This window comes from Phalangium opilio, unplaced genomic scaffold (genome assembly GCF_054372755.1).
Source record: "Phalangium opilio isolate 3A_F unplaced genomic scaffold, DU_Popi_V2 ptg000054l_1, whole genome shotgun sequence".
Taxonomy (NCBI): domain Eukaryota; kingdom Metazoa; phylum Arthropoda; class Arachnida; order Opiliones; family Phalangiidae; genus Phalangium; species Phalangium opilio.
The window spans coordinates 2,004,416-2,024,865 of NW_028324173.1; the positions used below are offsets into that span (position 1 = coordinate 2,004,416).

The window sequence follows — 20,450 nt, forward strand, 5'->3', positions numbered from 1 at the left end:
AACCCCTCTATAGGAAATGCATTAGACTGTAATTTGCAGGCCCATAACTCTGTGTCTACTAGAGATACGGGGATGTCCTTAGGATATGTTATAGTCCAAATTGTCCCCCTTCTAACCATACTAAAAATTTGGGCTACGACAAACAGCGGCCGAGTACTTAAGCAAAACGTAACGAAACAAACCCCCTCCATAGGAAATGCATTAGACTATACTTTGCAGGCTCGTAACTCTGTTTCTACTGGAGATACGGGGATGTCCTTTGAGTATGTTATTGTCCAATTTGTCCCCCATCTAACCATACTAAAACCTTTGGGCTACGACAAACAGGGGCCGAGTAATTAAGCTAAATGTAAACAAACTACCCCTCCATAGGAAATGCATTAGACTATATTTTGCAGGCCCATAACTCTGTGTCTACTAGAGATACGGGGATGTCCTTAGGATATGTTATAGTCCAAATTGTCCCCCATCTAACCATACTAGAAACTTTGGGCTACGACAAACAGGGGCCGAGTAATTAAGCTAAACGTAAACAAACAACCCCTCCATAGGAAATGCATTAGACTATAATTTGCAGGCCCATAACTCTGTGTCTACTAGAGATACGGGGATGTCCTTAGGATATGTTATAGTCCAAATTGTCCCCCTTCTAACCATACTAAAAACTTTGGGCTACGACAAACAGCGGCCGAGTACTTAAGCAAAATGTTCGTCAACTTTGGTATCGTCTCACTTATTTTTATTATGTTACTTATGATTTTTGCACTATACTTTTGAGGCTCATAACCCTTGTTCTACAAGAGATACTGGGATCTCCCCATACAAGGATACTTTAAACTTGAGGCTACCTCAATATCGTCGTCAACTTATTTTTTGTCTCACTTATTGTTAGAAGGTTACTTTTGATTTTTTGAAAATAAACTTTGCAGGCTCGTAACTCTGTTTCTACTGGATATACGGGGATGTCCTTTGAGTATGTTATAGTTCAATTTGTCCTCCATCTAACCATACTAAAAACATTGAGCTACGACAAACAGGGGCCGAGTTATTAAGCTAAACGTAAACAAACAACCCCTCCATAGGAAATGCATTAGACTATACTTTGCAGGCCCATAACTCTGTGTCTACTAGAGATACGGGGATGTCCTTAGGATATGTTATAGTCCAAATTGTCCCCCTTCAAACCATACTAAAAACTTTGGGCTACGACAAACAGGGGCCGAGTACTTAAGCAAAACGTAACGAAACAAACCCCCTCCATAGGAAATGCATTAGACTATACTTTGCAGGCTCGTAACTCTGTTTCTACTGGAGATACGGGGATGTCCTTTGAGTATGTTATTGTCCAATTTGTCCCCCATCTAACCATACTAAAAACTTTGGGCTACGACAAACAGGGGCCGAGTAATTAAGCTAAACGTAAACAAACAACCCCTCCATAGGAAATGTATTAGACTATATTTTGCAGGCCCATAACTCTGTGTCTACTAGAGATACGGGGATGTCCTTAGGATATGTTATAGTCCAAATTGTCCCCCATCAAATAATACTAAAAACTTTGGGCTACGACAAACAGAAGCCGAGTACTTAAGCAAAACGTAAAGAAACAACCCCTCCATTGGAAATGCATTAGACTATACTTTGAAGGCTCGTAACTCTGTTTCTACTGGAGATACGGGGATGTCCTTTGAGTATGTTATAGTTCAATTTGTCCCCCATCTAACCATACTAAAAACATTGAGCTTCGACAAACAGGGGCCGAGTACTTAAGCAAAACGTAAACAAACAACCCCTCTATAGGAAATGCATTAGACTGTAATTTGCAGGCCCATAACTCTGTGTCTACTAGAGATACGGGGATCTCCTTAGGATATGTTATAGTCCAAATTGTCCCCCTTCTAACCATACTAAAAACTTTGGGCTACGACAAACAGCGGCCGAGTACTTAAGCAAAACGTAACGAAACAAACCCCCTCCATAGGAAATGCATTAGACTATACTTTGCAGGCTCGTAACTCTGTTTCTACTGGAGATACGGGGATGTCCTTTGAGTATGTTATTGTCCAATTTGTCCCCCATCTAACCATACTAAAACCTTTGGGCTACGACAAACAGGGGCCGAGTAATTAAGCTAAATGTAAACAAACTACCCCTCCATAGGAAATGCATTAGACTATATTTTGCAGGCCCATAACTCTGTGTCTACTAGAGATACGGGGATGTCCTTAGGATATGTTATAGTCCAAATTGTCCCCCTTCTAACCATACTAAAAACTTTGGGCTACGACAAACAGCGGCCGAGTACTTAAGCAAAACGTAACGAAACAAACCCCCTCCATAGGAAATGCATTAGACTATACTTTGCAGGCTCGTAACTCTGTTTCTACTGGAGATACGGGGATGTCCTTTGAGTATGTTATTGTCCAATTTGTCCCCCATCTAACCATACTAAAACCTTTGGGCTACGACAAACAGGGGCCGAGTAATTAAGCTAAATGTAAACAAACTACCCCTCCATAGGAAATGCATTAGACTATATTTTGCAGGCCCATAACTCTGTGTCTACTAGAGATACGGGGATGTCCTTAGGATATGTTATAGTCCAAATTGTCCCCCATCTAACCATACTAGAAACTTTGGGCTACGACAAACAGGGGCCGAGTAATTAAGCTAAACGTAAACAAACAACCCCTCCATAGGAAATGCATTAGACTATAATTTGCAGGCCCATAACTCTGTGTCTACTAGAGATACGGGGATGTCCTTAGGATATGTTATAGTCCAAATTGTCCCCCTTCTAACCATACTAAAAACTTTGGGCTACGACAAACAGCGGCCGAGTACTTAAGCAAAATGTTCGTCAACTTTGGTATCGTCTCACTTATTTTTATTATGTTACTTATGATTTTTGCACTATACTTTTGAGGCTCATAACCCTTGTTCTACAAGAGATACTGGGATCTCCCCATACAAGGATACTTTAAACTTGAGGCTACCTCAATATCGTCGTCAACTTATTTTTTGTCTCACTTATTGTTAGAAGGTTACTTTTGATTTTTGAAAATAAACTTTGCAGGCTCGTAACTCTGTTTCTACTGGATATACGGGGATGTCCTTTGAGTATGTTATAGTTCAATTTGTCCCCCATCTAACCATACTAAAAACATTGAGCTTCGACAAACAGGGGCCGAGTACTTAAGCAAAACGTAAACAAACAACCCCTCCATAGGAAATGCATTAGACTATACTTTGCAGGCCCATAACTCTGTGTCTACTAGAGATACGGGGATGTCCTTAGGATATGTTATAGTCCAAATTGTCCCCCTTCAAACCATACTAAAAACTTTGGGCTACGACAAACAGGGGCCGAGTACTTAAGCAAAACGTAACGAAACAAACCCCCTCCATAGGAAATGCATTAGACTATACTTTGCAGGCTCGTAACTCTGTTTCTACTGGAGATACGGGGATGTCCTTTGAGTATGTTATTGTCCAATTTGTCCCCCATCTAACCATACTAAAAACTTTGGGCTACGACAAACAGGGGCCGAGTAATTAAGCTAATCGTAAACAAACAACCCCTCCATAGGAAATGTATTAGACTATATTTTGCAGGCCCATAACTCTGTGTCTACTAGAGATACGGGGATGTCCTTAGGATATGTTATAGTCCAAATTGTCCCCCATCAAATAATACTAAAAACTTTGGGCTACGACAAACAGAAGCCGAGTACTTAAGCAAAACGTAAAGAAACAACCCCTCCATAGGAAATGCATTAGACTATACTTTGCAGGCTCGTAACTCTGTTTCTACTGGAGATACGTGGATGTCCTTTGAGTATGTTATTGTCCAATTTGTCCCCCATCTAACCATACTAAAAAATTGAGCTATGACAAACAGGGGCCGAGATAATAAGCAAAATGTTCGTCAACTTTGGTATCGTCTCACTTATTTTTATTATGTTACTTATGATTTTTGCACTAAACTTTGGAGGCTCATAACTCTTGTTCTACAAGAGATACTGGGATCTCCTTTGGATATGTTATAGTACTCTTTGCTCCCCATACAAGGATACTTTAAACTTGAGGCTACCTCAATATCGTCGTCAACTTATTTTTTGTCTCACTTATTGTTAGAAGGTTACTTTTGATTTTTGAAAATAAACTTTGCAGGCTCGTAACTCTGTTTCTACTGGAGATATGGGGATGTCCTTTGAGTATGTTATAGTTCCATTTGTCCCCCATCTAACCATACTAAAAACATTGAGCTACGACAATTAGGGGCCGAGTAATTAAGCTAAACGTAAACAAACAACCCCTCCATAGGAAATGCATTAGACTATACTTTGCAGGCCCATAACTCTGTGTCTACTAGAGATACGGGGATGTCCTTAGGACATGTTATAGTCCAAATTGTCGCCCTTCTAACCATACTAAAAACTTTGGGCTACGACAAACAGGGGCCGAGTACTTAAGCAAAACGTAACGAAACAAACCCCCTCCATAGGAAATGCATTAGACTATACTTTGCAGGCTCGTAACTCTGTTTCTACTGGAGATACGGGGATGTCCTTTGAGTATGTCATTGTCCAATTTGTCCCCCATCTAACCATACTAAAAACTTTGGGCTACGACAAACAGGGGCCGAGTAATTAAGCTAAACGTAAACAAACAACCCCTCCATAGGAAATGCATTAGACTATACTTTGCAGGCTCGTAACTCTGTTTCTACTGGAGATACGGGGATGTCCTTTGAGTATGTTTTAGTCCAATTTGTCCCCCATCTAACCATACTAAAAACATTGAGCTACGACAAACAGGGGCCGAGATATTAAGCAAAATGTTCGTCAACTTTGGTATCGTCTCACTTATTTTTATTATGTTACTTATGATTTTTGCACTAAACTTTGGAGGCTCATAACTCTTGTTGTACAAGAGATACTGGGATCTCCTTTGGATATGTTATAGTACTCTTTGCTCCCCATACAAGGATACTTTAAACTTGAGGCTACCTCAATATCGTCGTCAACTTATTTTTTGTCTCACTTATTGTTAGAAGGTTACTTTTGATTTTTGAAAATAAACTTTGCAGGCTCGTAACTCTGTTTCTACTTGAGATATGGGGATGTCCTTTGAGTATGTTATAGTTCAATTTGTCCCCCATCTAACCATACAAAAAACATTGAGCTACGACAAACAGGGGCCGAGTAATTAAGCTAAACGTAAACAAACAACCCCTCCATAGGAAATGCATTAGACTATACTTTGCAGGCCCATAACTCTGTGTCTACTAGAGATACGGGGATGTCCTTAGGATATGTTATAGTCCAAATTGTCCCCCTTCTAACCATACTAAAAACTTTGGGCTACGACAAACAGGGGCCGAGTACTTAAGCAAAACGTAACGAAACAAACCCCCTCCATAGGAAATGCATTAGACTATACTTTGCAGGCTCGTAACTCTGTTTCTACTGGAGATACGGGGATGTCCTTTGAGTATGTTTTAGTCCAATTTGTCCCCCATCTAACCATACTAAAAACATTGAGCTACGACAAACAGGGGCCGAGATATTAAGCAAAATGTTCGTCAACTTTGGTATCGTCTCACTTATTTTTATTATGTTACTTATGATTTTTGCACTAAACTTTGGAGGCTCATAACTCTTGTTCTACAAGAGATACTGGGATCTCCTTTGGATATGTTATAGTACTCTTTGCTCCCCATACAAGGATACTTTAAACTTGAGGCTACCTCAATATCGTCGTCAACTTATTTTTGTCTCACTTATTGTTAGAAGGTTACTTTTGATTTTTGAAAATAAACTTTGCAGGCTCGTAACTCTGTTTCTATTGGAGATACGGGGATGTCCTTTTAGTATGTTATAGTTAAATTTGTCCCCCATCTAACCATACTAAAAACATTGAGCTACGACAAACAGGGGCCGAGTAATTAAGCTAAACGTAAACAAACAACCCCTCCATAGGAAATGCATTAGACTATACTTTGCAGGCTCGTAACTCTGTTTCTACTGGAGATAAGAGGATGTCCTTAGGATATGTTATAGTCCAAATTGTCCCCCATCTAACCATACTAAAAACTTTGGGCTACGACAAACAGGGGCCGAGTAATTAAGCTAAACGTAAACAAACAACCCCTCCATAGGAAATGCATTAGACTATACTTTGCAGGCCCATAACTCTGTGTCTACTAGAGATACGGGGATGTCCTTAGGATATGTTATAGTCCAAATTGTCCCCCTTCTAATTATACTAAAAACTTTGGGCTACGACAAACAGGGGCCGAGTACTTAAGCAAAACGTAACGAAACAAACCCCCTCCATAGGAAATGCATTAGACTATACTTTGCAGGCTCGTAACTCTGTTTCTACTGGAGATACGGGGATGTCCTTTGAGTATGTCATTGTCCAATTTGTCCCCCATCTAACCATACTAAAAACTTTGGGCTACGACAAACAGGGGCCGAGTAATTAAGCTAAACGTAAACAAACAACCCCTCCATAGGAAATGCATTAGACTATACTTTGCAGGCTCGTAACTCTGTTTCTACTGGAGATACGGGGATGTCCTTTGAGTATGTTATAGTTCAATTTGTCCCCCATCTAACCATACTAAAAACATTGAGCTACGACAAACAGGGGCCGAGTAATTAAGCTAAACGTAAACAAACAACCCCTCCATAGGAAATGCATTAGACTATACTTTGCAGGCCCATAACTCTGTGTCTACTAGAGATACGGGGATGTCCTTAGGATATGTTATAGTCCAAATTGTCCCCCTTCTAACCATACTAAAAACTTTGGGCTACGACAAACAGGGGCCGAGTACTTAAGCAAAACGTAACGAAACAAACCCCCTCCATAGGAAATGCATTAGACTATACTTTGCAGGCTCGTAACTCTGTTTCTCCTGGAGATACGAGGATGTCCTTAGGATATGTTATAGTCCAAATTGTCCCCCATCTAACCATACTAAAAACTTTGGGATACGACAAACAGGGGCCGAGTAATTAAGCTAAACGTAAACAAACAACCCCTCCATAGGAAATGCATTAGACTATAATTTGCAGGCTCGTAACTCTGTTTCTACTGGAGATACGGGGATGTCCTTTGAGTATGTTTTAGTCCAATTTGTCCCCCATCTAACCATACTAAAAACATTGAGCTACGACAAACAGGGGCCGAGATATTAAGCAAAATGTTCGTCAACTTTGGTATCGTCTCACTTATTTTTATTATGTTACTTATGATTTTTGCACTAAACTTTGGAGGCTCATAACTCTTGTTCTACAAGAGATACTGGGATCTCCTTTGGATATGTTATAGTACTCTTTGCTCCCCATACAAGGATACTTTAAACTTGAGGCTACCTCAATATCGTCGTCAACTTATTTTTGTCTCACTTATTGTTAGAAGGTTACTTTTGATTTTTGAAAATAAACTTTGCAGGATCGTAACTCTGTTTCTATTGGAGATACGGGGATGTCCTTTTAGTATGTTATAGTTAAATTTGTCCCCCATCTAACCATACTAAAAACATTGAGCTACGACAAACAGGGGCCGAGTAATTAAGCTAAACGTAAACAAACAACCCCTCCATAGGAAATGCATTAGACTATACTTTGCAGGCTCGTAACTCTGTTTCTACTGGAGATAAGAGGATGTCCTTAGGATATGTTATAGTCCAAATTGTCCCCCATCTAACCATACTAAAAACTTTGGGCTACGACAAACAGGGGCCGAGTAATTAAGCTAAACGTAAACAAACAACCCCTCCATAGGAAATGCATTAGACTATACTTTGCAGGCCCATAACTCTGTGTCTACTAGAGATACGGGGATGTCCTTAGGATATGTTATAGTCCAAATTGTCCCCCTTCTAATTATACTAAAAACTTTGGGCTACGACAAACAGGGGCCGAGTACTTAAGCAAAACGTAACGAAACAAACCCCCTCCATAGGAAATGCATTAGACTATACTTTGCAGGCTCGTAACTCTGTTTCTACTGGAGATACGGGGATGTCCTTTGAGTATGTCATTGTCCAATTTGTCCCCCATCTAACCATACTAAAAACTTTGGGCTACGACAAACAGGGGCCGAGTAATTAAGCTAAACGTAAACAAACAACCCCTCCATAGGAAATGCATTAGACTATACTTTGCAGGCTCGTAACTCTGTTTCTACTGGAGATACGGGGATGTCCTTTGAGTATGTTATAGTTCAATTTGTCCCCCATCTAACCATACTAAAAACATTGAGCTACGACAAACAGGGGCCGAGTAATTAAGCAAAACGTAACGAAACAAACCCCCTCCATAGGAAATGCATTAGACTATACTTTGCAGGCTCGTAACTCTGTTTCTCCTGGAGATACGAGGATGTCCTTAGGATATGTTATAGTCCAAATTGTCCCCCATCTAACCATACTAAAAACTTTGGGATACGACAAACAGGGGCCGAGTAATTAAGCTAAACGTAAACAAACAACCCCTCCATAGGAAATGCATTAGACTATAATTTGCAGGCTCGTAACTCTGTTTCTACTGGAGATACGGGGATGTCCTTTGAGTATGTTTTAGTCCAATTTGTCCCCCATCTAACCATACTAAAAACATTGAGCTACGACAAACAGGGGCCGAGATATTAAGCAAAATGTTCGTCAACTTTGGTATCGTCTCACTTATTTTTATTATGTTACTTATGATTTTTGCACTAAACTTTGGAGGCTCATAACTCTTGTTCTACAAGAGATACTGGGATCTCCTTTGGATATGTTATAGTACTCTTTGCTCCCCATACAAGGATACTTTAAACTTGAGGCTACCTCAATATCGTCGTCAACTTATTTTTGTCTCACTTATTGTTAGAAGGTTACTTTTGATTTTTGAAAATAAACTTTGCAGGCTCGTAACTCTGTTTCTATTGGAGATACGGGGATGTCCTTTTAGTATGTTATAGTTCAATTTGTCCCCCATCTAACCATACTAAAAACATTGAGCTACGACAAACAGGGGCCGAGTAATTAAGCTAAACGTAAACAAACAACCCCTCCATAGGAAATGCATTAGACTATACTTTGCAGGCTCGTAACTCTGTTTCTACTGGAGATAAGAGGATGTCCTTAGGATATGTTATAGTCCAAATTGTCCCCCATCTAACCATACTAAAAACTTTGGGCTACGACAAACAGGGGTCGAGTAATTAAGCTAAACGTAAACAAACAACCCCTCCATAGGAAATGCATTAGACTATACTTTGCAGGCCCATAACTCTGTGTCTACTAGAGATACGGGGATGTCCTTAGGATATGTTATAGTCCAAATTGTCCCCCTTCTAACCATACTAAAAACTTTGGGCTACGACAAACAGGGGCCGAGTACTTAAGCAAAACGTAACGAAACAAACCCCCTCCATAGGAAATGCATTAGACTATACTTTGCAGGCTCGTAACTCTGTTTCTACTGGAGATACGGGGATGTCCTTTGAGTATGTCATTGTCCAATTTGTCCCCCATCTAACCATACTAAAAACTTTGGGCTACGACAAACAGGGGCCGAGTAATTAAGCTAAACGTAAACAAACAACCCCTCCATAGGAAATGCATTAGACTATACTTTGCAGGCTCGTAACTCTGTTTCTACTGGAGATACGGGGATGTCCTTTGAGTATGTTATAGTTCAATTTGTCCCCCATCTAACCATACTAAAAACATTGAGCTACGACAAACAGGGGCCGAGTAATTAAGCTAAACGTAAACAAACAACCCCTCCATAGGAAATGCATTAGACTATACTTTGCAGGCCCATAACTCTGTGTCTACTAGTGAAGAAAATATCACGAGAAATTTCAATTAAATCAAAAATAAAATTAAATTAACTTAAGATAAATAACATCAAATAAATTTAGAATAAAATGTAAAAAATAGAAATAGAAATCGAAAACAACATGTTTTGAAACTTAACGAAAATGGAAAAACCGACAAAAACCAGGTGTCAGGTGTTTTCAAAATCAACCTTTCATGGAAAAATACCACTTCTATAGGGATGAGCAAGAACTTATACCCTAGAAAGAAAGTTCATTGGTCCCCCGGACCCAGCCTTTGGTAAGGGTACTGGGCAGGACCAACCCCTTTGCAAAAGGTATAAATACCAAAGCATTTCCTTTGTAAAATTAGACCCTTTCAAAATTTTCACATGTAGCCACTTTGGACGGCAAAATAAAACTCGGATCACTTCTTTTTTTATTTGTTACAAAACTTGGAATTTACTTGACTCTAACTTAGCCTAGAGACTTTAGGAAACAGCGAATTAGGACGTTTTTGGACTTCAGAGAACTCAAGGTAAATAGGCTATCATTTTTCAGTCGGTGATAGGCTCTATTAAGTAGCCAAACGCTATTAAAATATCCCAGCAATTAGCATGCGCCACTAGGAAGGTGCGATATGGTGCAATGAAACCCGGGAATTAGAACTAAAAATTCGGGACTTTAGATAAAATTAATTAGGATTAAAGTGAAAAGAAAGGGTACGCTTTTTAGTGTAAAACGTAAATCGGAATCGGAATCTGCCAAATCGGATCTTGCAATTAGGAAATAATATAGGATTTTGGACTGACCCAAACGGTTAATTGGAAAAATAATTAAAATCGGAATCGTGAGAAAAGTAGTCAGAAAGAACAATGGCGAGTCGAGAAACGGAATTGAATAAGTTTCAGACATCGCGAAAAGTCATAAGAACTTTAGTTACGAAGCTAATCACAGAACTTGAGACGCTACTTAAAGCAACGAACTGTGATGTCGAAGACGTAGAAGACATCGTGGCAATTTTTCAACAAAAGGAGGAAGCTCTGATAGACTACGACGCCAAAATCGAAGCGCTATTCGACAATGATAAACAACAAGAAGAGGATACAGAAAAGGCCCAGGAGTACCGGGATAAAATCATTAGGGCAGTACGGAAGGCGAACCGACGCATAGAAAGTATCAAGGGGGCGACAACATCGGCGTCCAGCTCAACTTCCACGATCATCACCGGAAATACCGTGGCCAGCCAAGTCGTCCCGACTCAGGTCACCCAACACGCCAAGCTACCTAAGCTCACCGTAAGAAAATTCGACGGGGAAATCACCCAGTGGACAAGCTTCTGGAACCAGTTTTCTTCAGCCGTTCACAAGCAAAACATTGACAAGGTAGAAAAATTCACGTATTTAGAATCGTATTTAGAAGGTGAAGCGAAATTAGCTTTAACGGGAATGTACCCCAGTGACGCAACTTACGATGAGGCTATAGACATTTTAGAAAGGAGATTTGGTCAGAGAGACCAGGTTGTCAATACCCACATGCATAAATTACAAAATCTAGAACCTGTATATAAGATCAGCAATTTGAAAGGTCTGAGAGAACTAATTAATACCATTGATATTAACATTAGAAGCTTAAAATCCGTGGGGGAAGATGTAAGGAAGTGTAGTGTGGCTTTATGCCCAAGAATATTGGAATGCTTTCCAGAAGAGATTAGGTTAGATTTTAGGCGCGTTAGAAAAGCGAATACTGATTGGGATATTGACCAGATGGTTGATTATTTGAGGGAGGAGATTGAATCAAGGGAAGCCTGTAGAGCTTTAGGATCTAAATCTAGCTCAGAAAAAATTGGGACAAATAGTTATAAGGAGTACGTTGAAAGAAAACCTTCCTACCAAAGGCACACAGCTTCGGCCTTGTCAACGGGTGTAACATACCCGCAAAATAGTTATCAAAATCAAAACAGGTATCAAAATAGGGACAATAGATATCAAAATCATAGTCAAAATCGAGCGGAAAATCCATTTTGCATATTCTGTGAAGCTAACGGGCATAATTCGAATGATTGTCCTAAGTTTAATTTGGAACAAAAACGTAACTTAATTAGAGAACAACGTCGATGCTACCTTTGTTTGAGACAGAACCATAGAGTCAGAGATTGCAATGCCAGGTTTAAGACATGTAAGAAATGCCAAAAGGGCCACAATTACGCGGTGTGTGACAAAAACCCAGCTAACTTTACAGTAGAAAATAAGGAGGAGAACGTAACCTTGAACGTGGGGGTAGCCTCAGTTAGTAATGGGGAAGGGATTGATGAAACTGTTTTGCTGCAGTCGGCGAGAGCTATTGTTAGGAACCCAGTACAGCAAAATACAGGTTTAGAAGTAAGGTGTTTTTTGGACTCCGGGGCGCAAGCGTCATTTATTAGGGAAGATGTATCTAGGAAATTAAGATTACCAGTAGTGGGAGAAACTAAGGTTGGATTTAACACCTTCATGAGTAAGGAGGTATCGGAACAAATTAGGAAGCGAGTCAAGGTAACTCTCGAAAACGTAGAAAAACCGGAACAAAGGGTTGAGATTATAGCGATAGAAGTTCCGTACGTTTGCAACTCAGTAACTGCGTTTAAATGCCATGAGATTGAGACATACATGAAACAAAAGGGTTGGCAATTAGCGGATAAACCAACAACTCAGAGCCCAGATTCAGATGGGATGGATTTGTTAATAGGGGGAGATTATTATTGGACAGTCGCGTCAGGAAAGACAGAAAGATTTGGACCTAGGATTATGGCCATTGAAACAAAATTGGGATGGGCCGTGCAAGGACCCTTGGATTCGGGGAACCAGGTAAACGTAAATAGCTGCCCAATAACAGTAATGAGGGTAGGTGTAGTGGAAAGAAAAGCTGATGAGATAATTGAGAAATTTTGGAAATTGGAATCTATAGGAATTGAGAATGAGGAGAAAAGGGTAGCATATTTGGGGAACCAGGAAATAATTGAGAATTTTAATTTGGAAACTAAGATGGAGAATGGGCGATACCACGTGAAATTTCCGTGGAAGGTAGAGAAGGAATTGTTGCCTGATAACTTGGACTTAGCAACAAAAAGGGGGAATTCTTTAGTACGTAGATTCATTCGGGACCCTATTTTGTTTGAGGACTATAAAAAGGTCATAGATGACCAATTGGAAAAGGGGATAGCAGAAATTGTACCCGAAAATAGCTTAGCCCCAGCGGGAACTTTTTACCTTCCCCATCAGCCGGTAAAAAGCGCGTCGGCCACCACAAGCTTGAGAGTAGTGTTAGATGGGTCAGCTCATGGAAAGGGGCTCCCCTCCTTAAATGATTGTTTAGCAGCGGGACCAAATCTGAACCCGGATATTTTATTATTATTGTTGAGATTTAGAATGAATAAGGTCGCATTCGTAGCGGATATTGAGAAGGCGTTTCTCCAGATAGCCCTAGCAGAGTCAGAAAGGGATTCAGTGAGATTTTTATGGGTAAACGCTGAGACGCATGACCAATTAAAAGAAAATGAATTTAAAACCCTACGTATGGCACGCGTACCTTTTGGAATCACTTCAAGCCCTCTTTTGTTAGCTCTAACAATAAAGTATCACATACACAAGGTGGAGGGAGCGGATGAAAATGTAGTTAGAATATTGGACCAGGATCTCTATGTAGATGATTTGACTAGTGGGGAACAAAATGTGGAAAAGGCTTATGAAACTACTGTAGGAATTAATAAGATAATGAGCAGCGCCAACATGCGATTTAGGAAATGGAACACAAATTCGCCTGATCTTAGGAAGTTATGGGGAGACACAAAATCGGAAAATTCGGTCCCCATGTTTGATGGTAAGGAGGCACCCGAAGGAATCAAACTGTTAGGGCTAAGGTGGAACCCAAATTCGGACACTTACTTTTTTGACTTAACAAAATTAATTGAGATATTACAAAACATCAAGCCGACCAAGCGTTGCGTAATCAGTGCCGTTGCACAAATATTTGACCCTATAGGAATTTTGACCCCATTTACAATTAGAGCAAAACTCTTATTTCAGAGGTTATGGGTGGAGAAGGTAGATTGGGACGAAACTTTAGGACCAGAGTTAGCGGAAGAATTCCTTGATTGGTGCCACGATTTGCCAAATCTTCGAGATATTAGTATGCCAAGGCATTATTTTGATGGGGAGGAAGAAGTAGATACTTGGGAGTTACACTGTTTTACAGATGCAAGTAGGAACGCCTATGCGGCTATTGTTTACGTTAGGTATATAACAAAGGCGGGAAAAATTAGGGTAGCTTTTGTAACATCCAAGGCACGAGTCGCACCGCTTAAGCAGTTTCAACAAAGTTCCAAATTAGAACCCGAACTATCGATACCACGATTAGAACTAATGGGATGCAATTTAGGAGCGCGTTTGGTAAATTATGTAAAATCAACGTTTAGCAAAAAATTGATTAGGACTTTTATGTGGACAGATTCCAAAATTGCCCTTTATTGGATTAGGGGAGCGTCAACCACGTGGAAACCTTTTATATCAAACAGAATATCAGAAATACAAAGGCTCACAAATACAGAAGATTGGTTCCACTGCCCAGGGGTTGATAATCCAGCAGATATTCCTACACGGGGAGTAAAAGCGGAGAATCTGCACGCGCTCAAAAAATGGTGGGAGGGACCTAGTTGGTTGTTGTTACCGAGATCAGAATGGCCCATGGACGATTCCAGAAAAATAAAGATAGACCCCAAAGAGTTAGAACAGGAGATGAGAAAAACAATTTTAGTCATAAACATTGATGAAAAACCTGGATTAGATAAGATTATTGACCTTCCTAGGTATAGTAAGTTGGACAAAGCGTTAAGAGTTACAGCCTATGTTAGAAGGGCATTCAGAAAAAATAAACAAGATGGACCCGTAACCGCGGCGGAGATGGTAAAAGCGGAAATAGATTGGGTAAACTGCGTCCAGGGGATAGACTATTGTAACGAGATAGCTACAATTAAAATCGGTGAGAAATTAGGGAACTCAAATAAGCTAGCAACCCTTCAGCCAATTTTCAATAATCAAAATCAATTATGTGTAGGGGGAAGATTAGACCAATCGGATTTGACTCAAGAACAAAAGCACCCCATAATTCTAAATTCGAAACAAAGGTTAGCCTATTTGTTAACGGAACGCAGTCACAACAGAGTTATGCATGGGGGAGTCCAAGAGACCTTAACTCAAGTCAGAGAAAGATATTTCATTATTTCGGGTCGACAGTTAGCAAGGAAAGTGGTTAGGGGATGTATGGCATGTAGGAAACTACTTAGTAAAGCTGGAAGCGCACCAACTGCGCCCTTACCGAAAGACCGGATTGAGGAAGCCCCACCCTTCTCAGTTATAGGGATAGATTTTGCGGGGCCAGTGTATGTGAAGGGACCCTCATATTTTGAGAAAAATAAGGATTTGGACAAGGCTTATATTTGTTTAGTAACCTGCGCAGTTACAAGAGCTTTGCATCTGGAACTAATACCATCATTATCAACAGAAGAGTTTATGTTAGCTTTCAGACGAATGGTAGCTAGGCGAGGTTTGCCACATACTATCTACACAGATAATGCAAAAACGTTCGAGCGCGCAAACAAGGACATGCAAAACATTTGGAAAAAATTGAAAGAGGAAAAACTATTGGAATATTTTGGGAGGGAAGGAATTAATTGGAAATTTATAGCCGAACGAGCCGCATGGTGGGGAGGTTTCTATGAACGTATGGTTAGGTCGACTAAAACAATTTTGAAGAAGGTACTTAAAAATTCGAAACTAACCTACCCCGAAATGGAAACCATTCTTTTAGAAACAGAGGCATCCATAAATTCACGCCCAATCACATTTGTTTACAATGACCCCCAGGAACCAACCCCTTTAAGTCCCTCGCATTTTTTACTAGGTAAAAGAGTTAATTCTTTACCACCCCAAACATTCGATCAGACCATTCAAAAGCAAACACAACAACAATTAACAAATAGATTAAAGTACAGGCAGCAATTATTAGATAGGCTTTGGAAAAGATGGCACGAGGAGTATTTACTCCAGTTGAGAACAGCCCATTATTCGGATAGACAATTAACTCATACAATTAAGTTAGGAGACGTAGTCTTAATACATCAAGACAAAAAACCAAAACATGAATGGAAATTAGGAACAATAACGGAAACATTAATGGGTAGAGACAACCAGGTCAGAGCTTGCATGATAAGATTAAGTAATGGTTCAATATTAAGAAGACCCATACAACTTCTGTACCCCTTAGAGATAACTGAACCATAATTTTAAGAAATTAAGGAAATTTAAAACTGAAATTAACGAATTAAAATTGGATTGTATAATAAATAAATTAAGAACAACTGTGAAAAACATAAAACATAAGATGTAAAACTAGGAATAAGAAAATATCAATTTAAATAGGACCAAATTTCTCGCGAATAGTTTTGTATAATTTTTAAGTAATACATGACTCAAGGTTGCGTCACATATTACGGTGGGGAGTGAAGAAAATATCACGAGAAATTTCAATTAAATCAAAATTAAAATTAAATTAACTTAAGATAAATAACATCAAATAAATTTAGAATAAAATGTAAAAAATAGAAATAGAAATCGAAAACAACATGTTTTGAAACTTAACGAAAATGGAAAAACCGACAAAAACCAGGTGTCAGGTGTTTTCAAAATCAACCTTTCATGGAAAAATACCACTTCTATAGGGATGAGCAAGAACTTATACCCTAGAAAGAAAGTTCATTGGTCCCCCGGACCCAGCCTTTGGTAAGGGTACTGGGCAGGACCAACCCCTTTGCAAAAGGTATAAATACCAAAGCATTTCCTTTGTAAAATTAGACCCTTTAAAAATTTTCACATGTAGCCACTTTGGACGGCAAAATAAAACTCGGATCACTTCTTTTTTTATTTGTTACAAAACTTGGAATTTACTTGACTCTAACTTAGCCTAGAGACTTTAGGAAACAGCGAATTAGGACGTTTTTGGACTTCAGAGAACTCAAGGTAAATAGGCTATCATTTTTCAGTCGGTGATAGGCTCTATTAAGTAGCCAAACGCTATTAAAATATCCCAGCAATTAGCATGCGACACTAGGAAGGTGCGATAACTAGAGATACGGGGATGTCCTTAGGATATGTTATAGTCCAAATTGTCCCCCTTCTAACCATACTAAAAACTTTGGGCTACGACAAACAGGGGCCGAGTACTTAAGCAAAACGTAACGAAACAAACCCCCTCCATAGGAAATGCATTAGACTATACTTTGCAGGCTCGTAACTCTGTTTCTACTGGAGATACGAGGATGTCCTTAGGATATGTTATAGTCCAAATTGTCCCCCATCTAACCATACTAAAAACTTAGGGCTACGACAAACAGGGGCCGAGTAATTAAGCTAAACGTAAACAAACAACCCCTCCTTAGGAAATGCATTAGACTATACTTTGCAGGCTCGTAACTCTGTTTCTACTGGAGATACGGGGATGTCCTTTGAGTATGTTTTTGTCCAATTTGTTCCCCATCTAACCATACTAAAAACATTGAGCTACGACAAACAGGGGCCGAGATATTAAGCAAAATGTTCGTCAACTTTGGTATCGTCTCACTTATTTTTATTATGTTACTTATGATTTTTGCACTAAACTTTGGAGGCTCATAACTCTTGTTCTACAAGAGATACTGGGATCTCCTTTGGATATGTTATAGTACTCTTTGCTCCCCATACAAGGATACTTTAAACTTGAGGCTACCTCAATATCGTCGTCAACTTATTTTTTGTCTCACTTATTGTTAGAAGGTTACTTTTGATTTTTGAAAATAAACTTTGCAGGCTCGTAACTCTGTTTCTACTGGAGATATGGGGATGTCCTTTGAGTATGTTAAAGTTCAATTTGTCCCCCATCTAACCATACTAAAAACATTGAGCTACGACAATTAGGGGCCGAGTAATTAAGCTAAACGTAAACAAACAACCCCTCCATAGGAAATGCATTAGACTATACTTTGCAGGCCCATAACTCTGTGTCTACTAGAGATACGGGGATGTCCTTAGGCTATGTTATAGTCCAAATTGTCCCCCTTCTAACCATACTAAAAACTTAGGGCTACGACAAACAGGGGCCGAGTACTTAACCAAAACGTAACGAAACAAACCCCCTCCATAGGAAATGCATTAGACTATACTTTGCAGGCTCGTAACTCTGTTTCTACTGGAGATACGGGGATGTCCTTTGAGTATGTTTTAGTCCAATTCGTCCCCCATCTAACCATACTAAATACATTGAGCTACGACAAACAGGGGCCGAGATATTAAGCAAAATGTTCGTCAACTTTGGTATCGTCTCACTTATTTTTATTATGTTACTTATGATTTTTGCACTAAACTTTGGAGGCTCATAACTCTTGTTCTACAAGAGATACTGGGATCTCCTTTGGATATGTTATAGTACTCTTTGCTCCCCATACAAGGATACTTTAAACTTGAGGCTACCTCAATATCGTCGTCAACTTATTTTTGTCTCACTTATTGTTAGAAGGTTACTTTTGATTTTTGAAAATAAACTTTGCAGGCTCGTAACTCTGTTTCTATTGGAGATACGGGGATGTCCTTTTAGTATGTTATAGTTCAATTTGTCCCCCATCTAACCATACTAAAAACATTGAGCTACGACAAACAGGGGCCGAGTAATTAAGCTAAACGTAAACAAACAACCCCTCCATAGGAAATGCATTAGACTATACTTTGCAGGCTCGTAACTCTGTTTCTACTGGAGATAAGAGGATGTCCTTAGGATATGTTATAGTCCAAATTGTCCCCCATCTAACCATACTAAAAACTTTGGGCTACGACAAACAGGGGCCGAGTAATTAAGCTAAACGTAAACAAACAACCCCTCCATAGGAAATGCATTAGACTATACTTTGCAGGCCCATAACTCTGTGTCTACTAGAGATACGGGGATGTCCTTAGGATATGTTATAGTCCAAATTGTCCCCGTTCTAACCATACTAAAAACTTTGGGCTACGACAAACAGGGGCCGAGTACTTAAGCAAAACGTAACGAAACAAACCCTCTCCATAGGAAATGCATTAGACTATACTTTGCAGGCTCGTAACTCTGTTTCTACTGGAGATACGGGGATGTCCTTTGAGTATGTCATTGTCCAATTTGTCCCCCATCTAACCATACTAAAAACTTTGGGCTACGACAAACAGGGGCCGAGTAATTAAGCTAAACGTAAACAAACAACCCCTCCATAGGAAATGCATTAGACTATACTTTGCAGGCTCGTAACTCTGTTTCTACTGGAGATACGGGGATGTCCTTTGAGTATGTTTTAGTCCAATTTGTCCCCCATCTAACCATACTAAAAACATTGAGCTACGACAAACAGGGGCCGAGATATTAAGCAAAATGTTCGTCAACTTTGGTATCGTCTCACTTATTTTTATTATGTTACTTATGATTTTTGCACTAAACTTTGGAGGCTCATAACTCTTGTTCTACAAGAGATACTGGGATCTCCTTTGGATATGTTATAGTACTCTTTGCTCCCCATACAAGGATACTTTAAACTTGAGGCTACCTCAATATCGTCGTCAACTTATTTTTGTCTCACTTATTGTTAGAAGGTTACTTTTGATTTTTGAAAATAAACTTTGCAGGCTCGTAACTCTGTTTCTATTGGAGATACGGGGATGTCCTTTTAGTATGTTATAGTTCAATTTGTCCCCCATCTAACCATACTAAAAACATTGAGCTACGACAAACAGGGGCCGAGTAATTAAGCAAAACGTAACGAAACAAACCCCCTCCATAGGAAATGCATTAGACTATACTTTGCAGGCTCGTAACTCTGTTTCTCCTGGAGATACGAGGATGTCCTTAGGATATGTTATAGTCCAAATTGTCCCCCATCTAACCATACTAAAAACTTTGGGATACGACAAACAGGGGCCGAGTAATTAAGCTAAACGTAAACAAACAACCCCTCCATAGGAAATGCATTAGACTATAATTTGCAGGCTCGTAACTCTGTTTCTACTGGAGATACGGGGATGTCCTTTGAGTATGTTTTAGTCCAATTTGTCCCCCATCTAACCATACTAAAAACATTGAGCTACGACAAACAGGGGCCGAGATATTAAGCAAAATGTTCGTCAACTTTGGTATCGTCTCACTTATTTTTATTATGTTACTTATGATTTTTGCACTAAACTTTGGAGGCTCATAACTCTTGTTCTACAAGAGATACTGGGATCTCCTTTGGATATGTTATAGTACTCTTTGCTCCCCATACAAGGATACTTTAAACTTGAGGCTACCTCAATATCGTCGTCAACTTATTTTTGTCTCACTTATTGTTAGAAGGTTACTTTTGATTTTTGAAAATAAACTTTGCAGGCTCGTAACTCTGTTTCTATTGGAGATACGGGGATGTCCTTTTAGTATGTTATAGTTCAATTTGTCCCCCATCTAACCATACTAAAAACATTGAGCTACGACAAACAGGGGCCGAGTAATTAAGCTAAACGTAAACAAACAACCCCTCCATAGGAAATGCATTAGACTATACTTTG

General features: G+C 39.5%; 1 protein-coding gene across 1 annotated transcript; it reads left to right on the top strand.

Moving 5' to 3' along the window:
- Nucleotides 1–10,697: 10,697 nt before the first annotated feature.
- Nucleotides 10,698–16,139, top strand: LOC149669946 (uncharacterized). The gene has a single exon (XM_089840441.1). The coding sequence runs from the start codon at nt 10,698–10,700 to the stop codon at nt 16,137–16,139; it is 5,442 nt and encodes a 1,813-aa protein (XP_089696567.1).
- Nucleotides 16,140–20,450: the final 4,311 nt, after the last annotated feature.

Coding starts and splice junctions, on each gene's coding strand:
- LOC149669946 (XM_089840441.1), top strand. CDS start 10,698: ATGGCGAGTCGAGAAACGGAATTGAATAAGTTTCAGACATCGCGAAAA.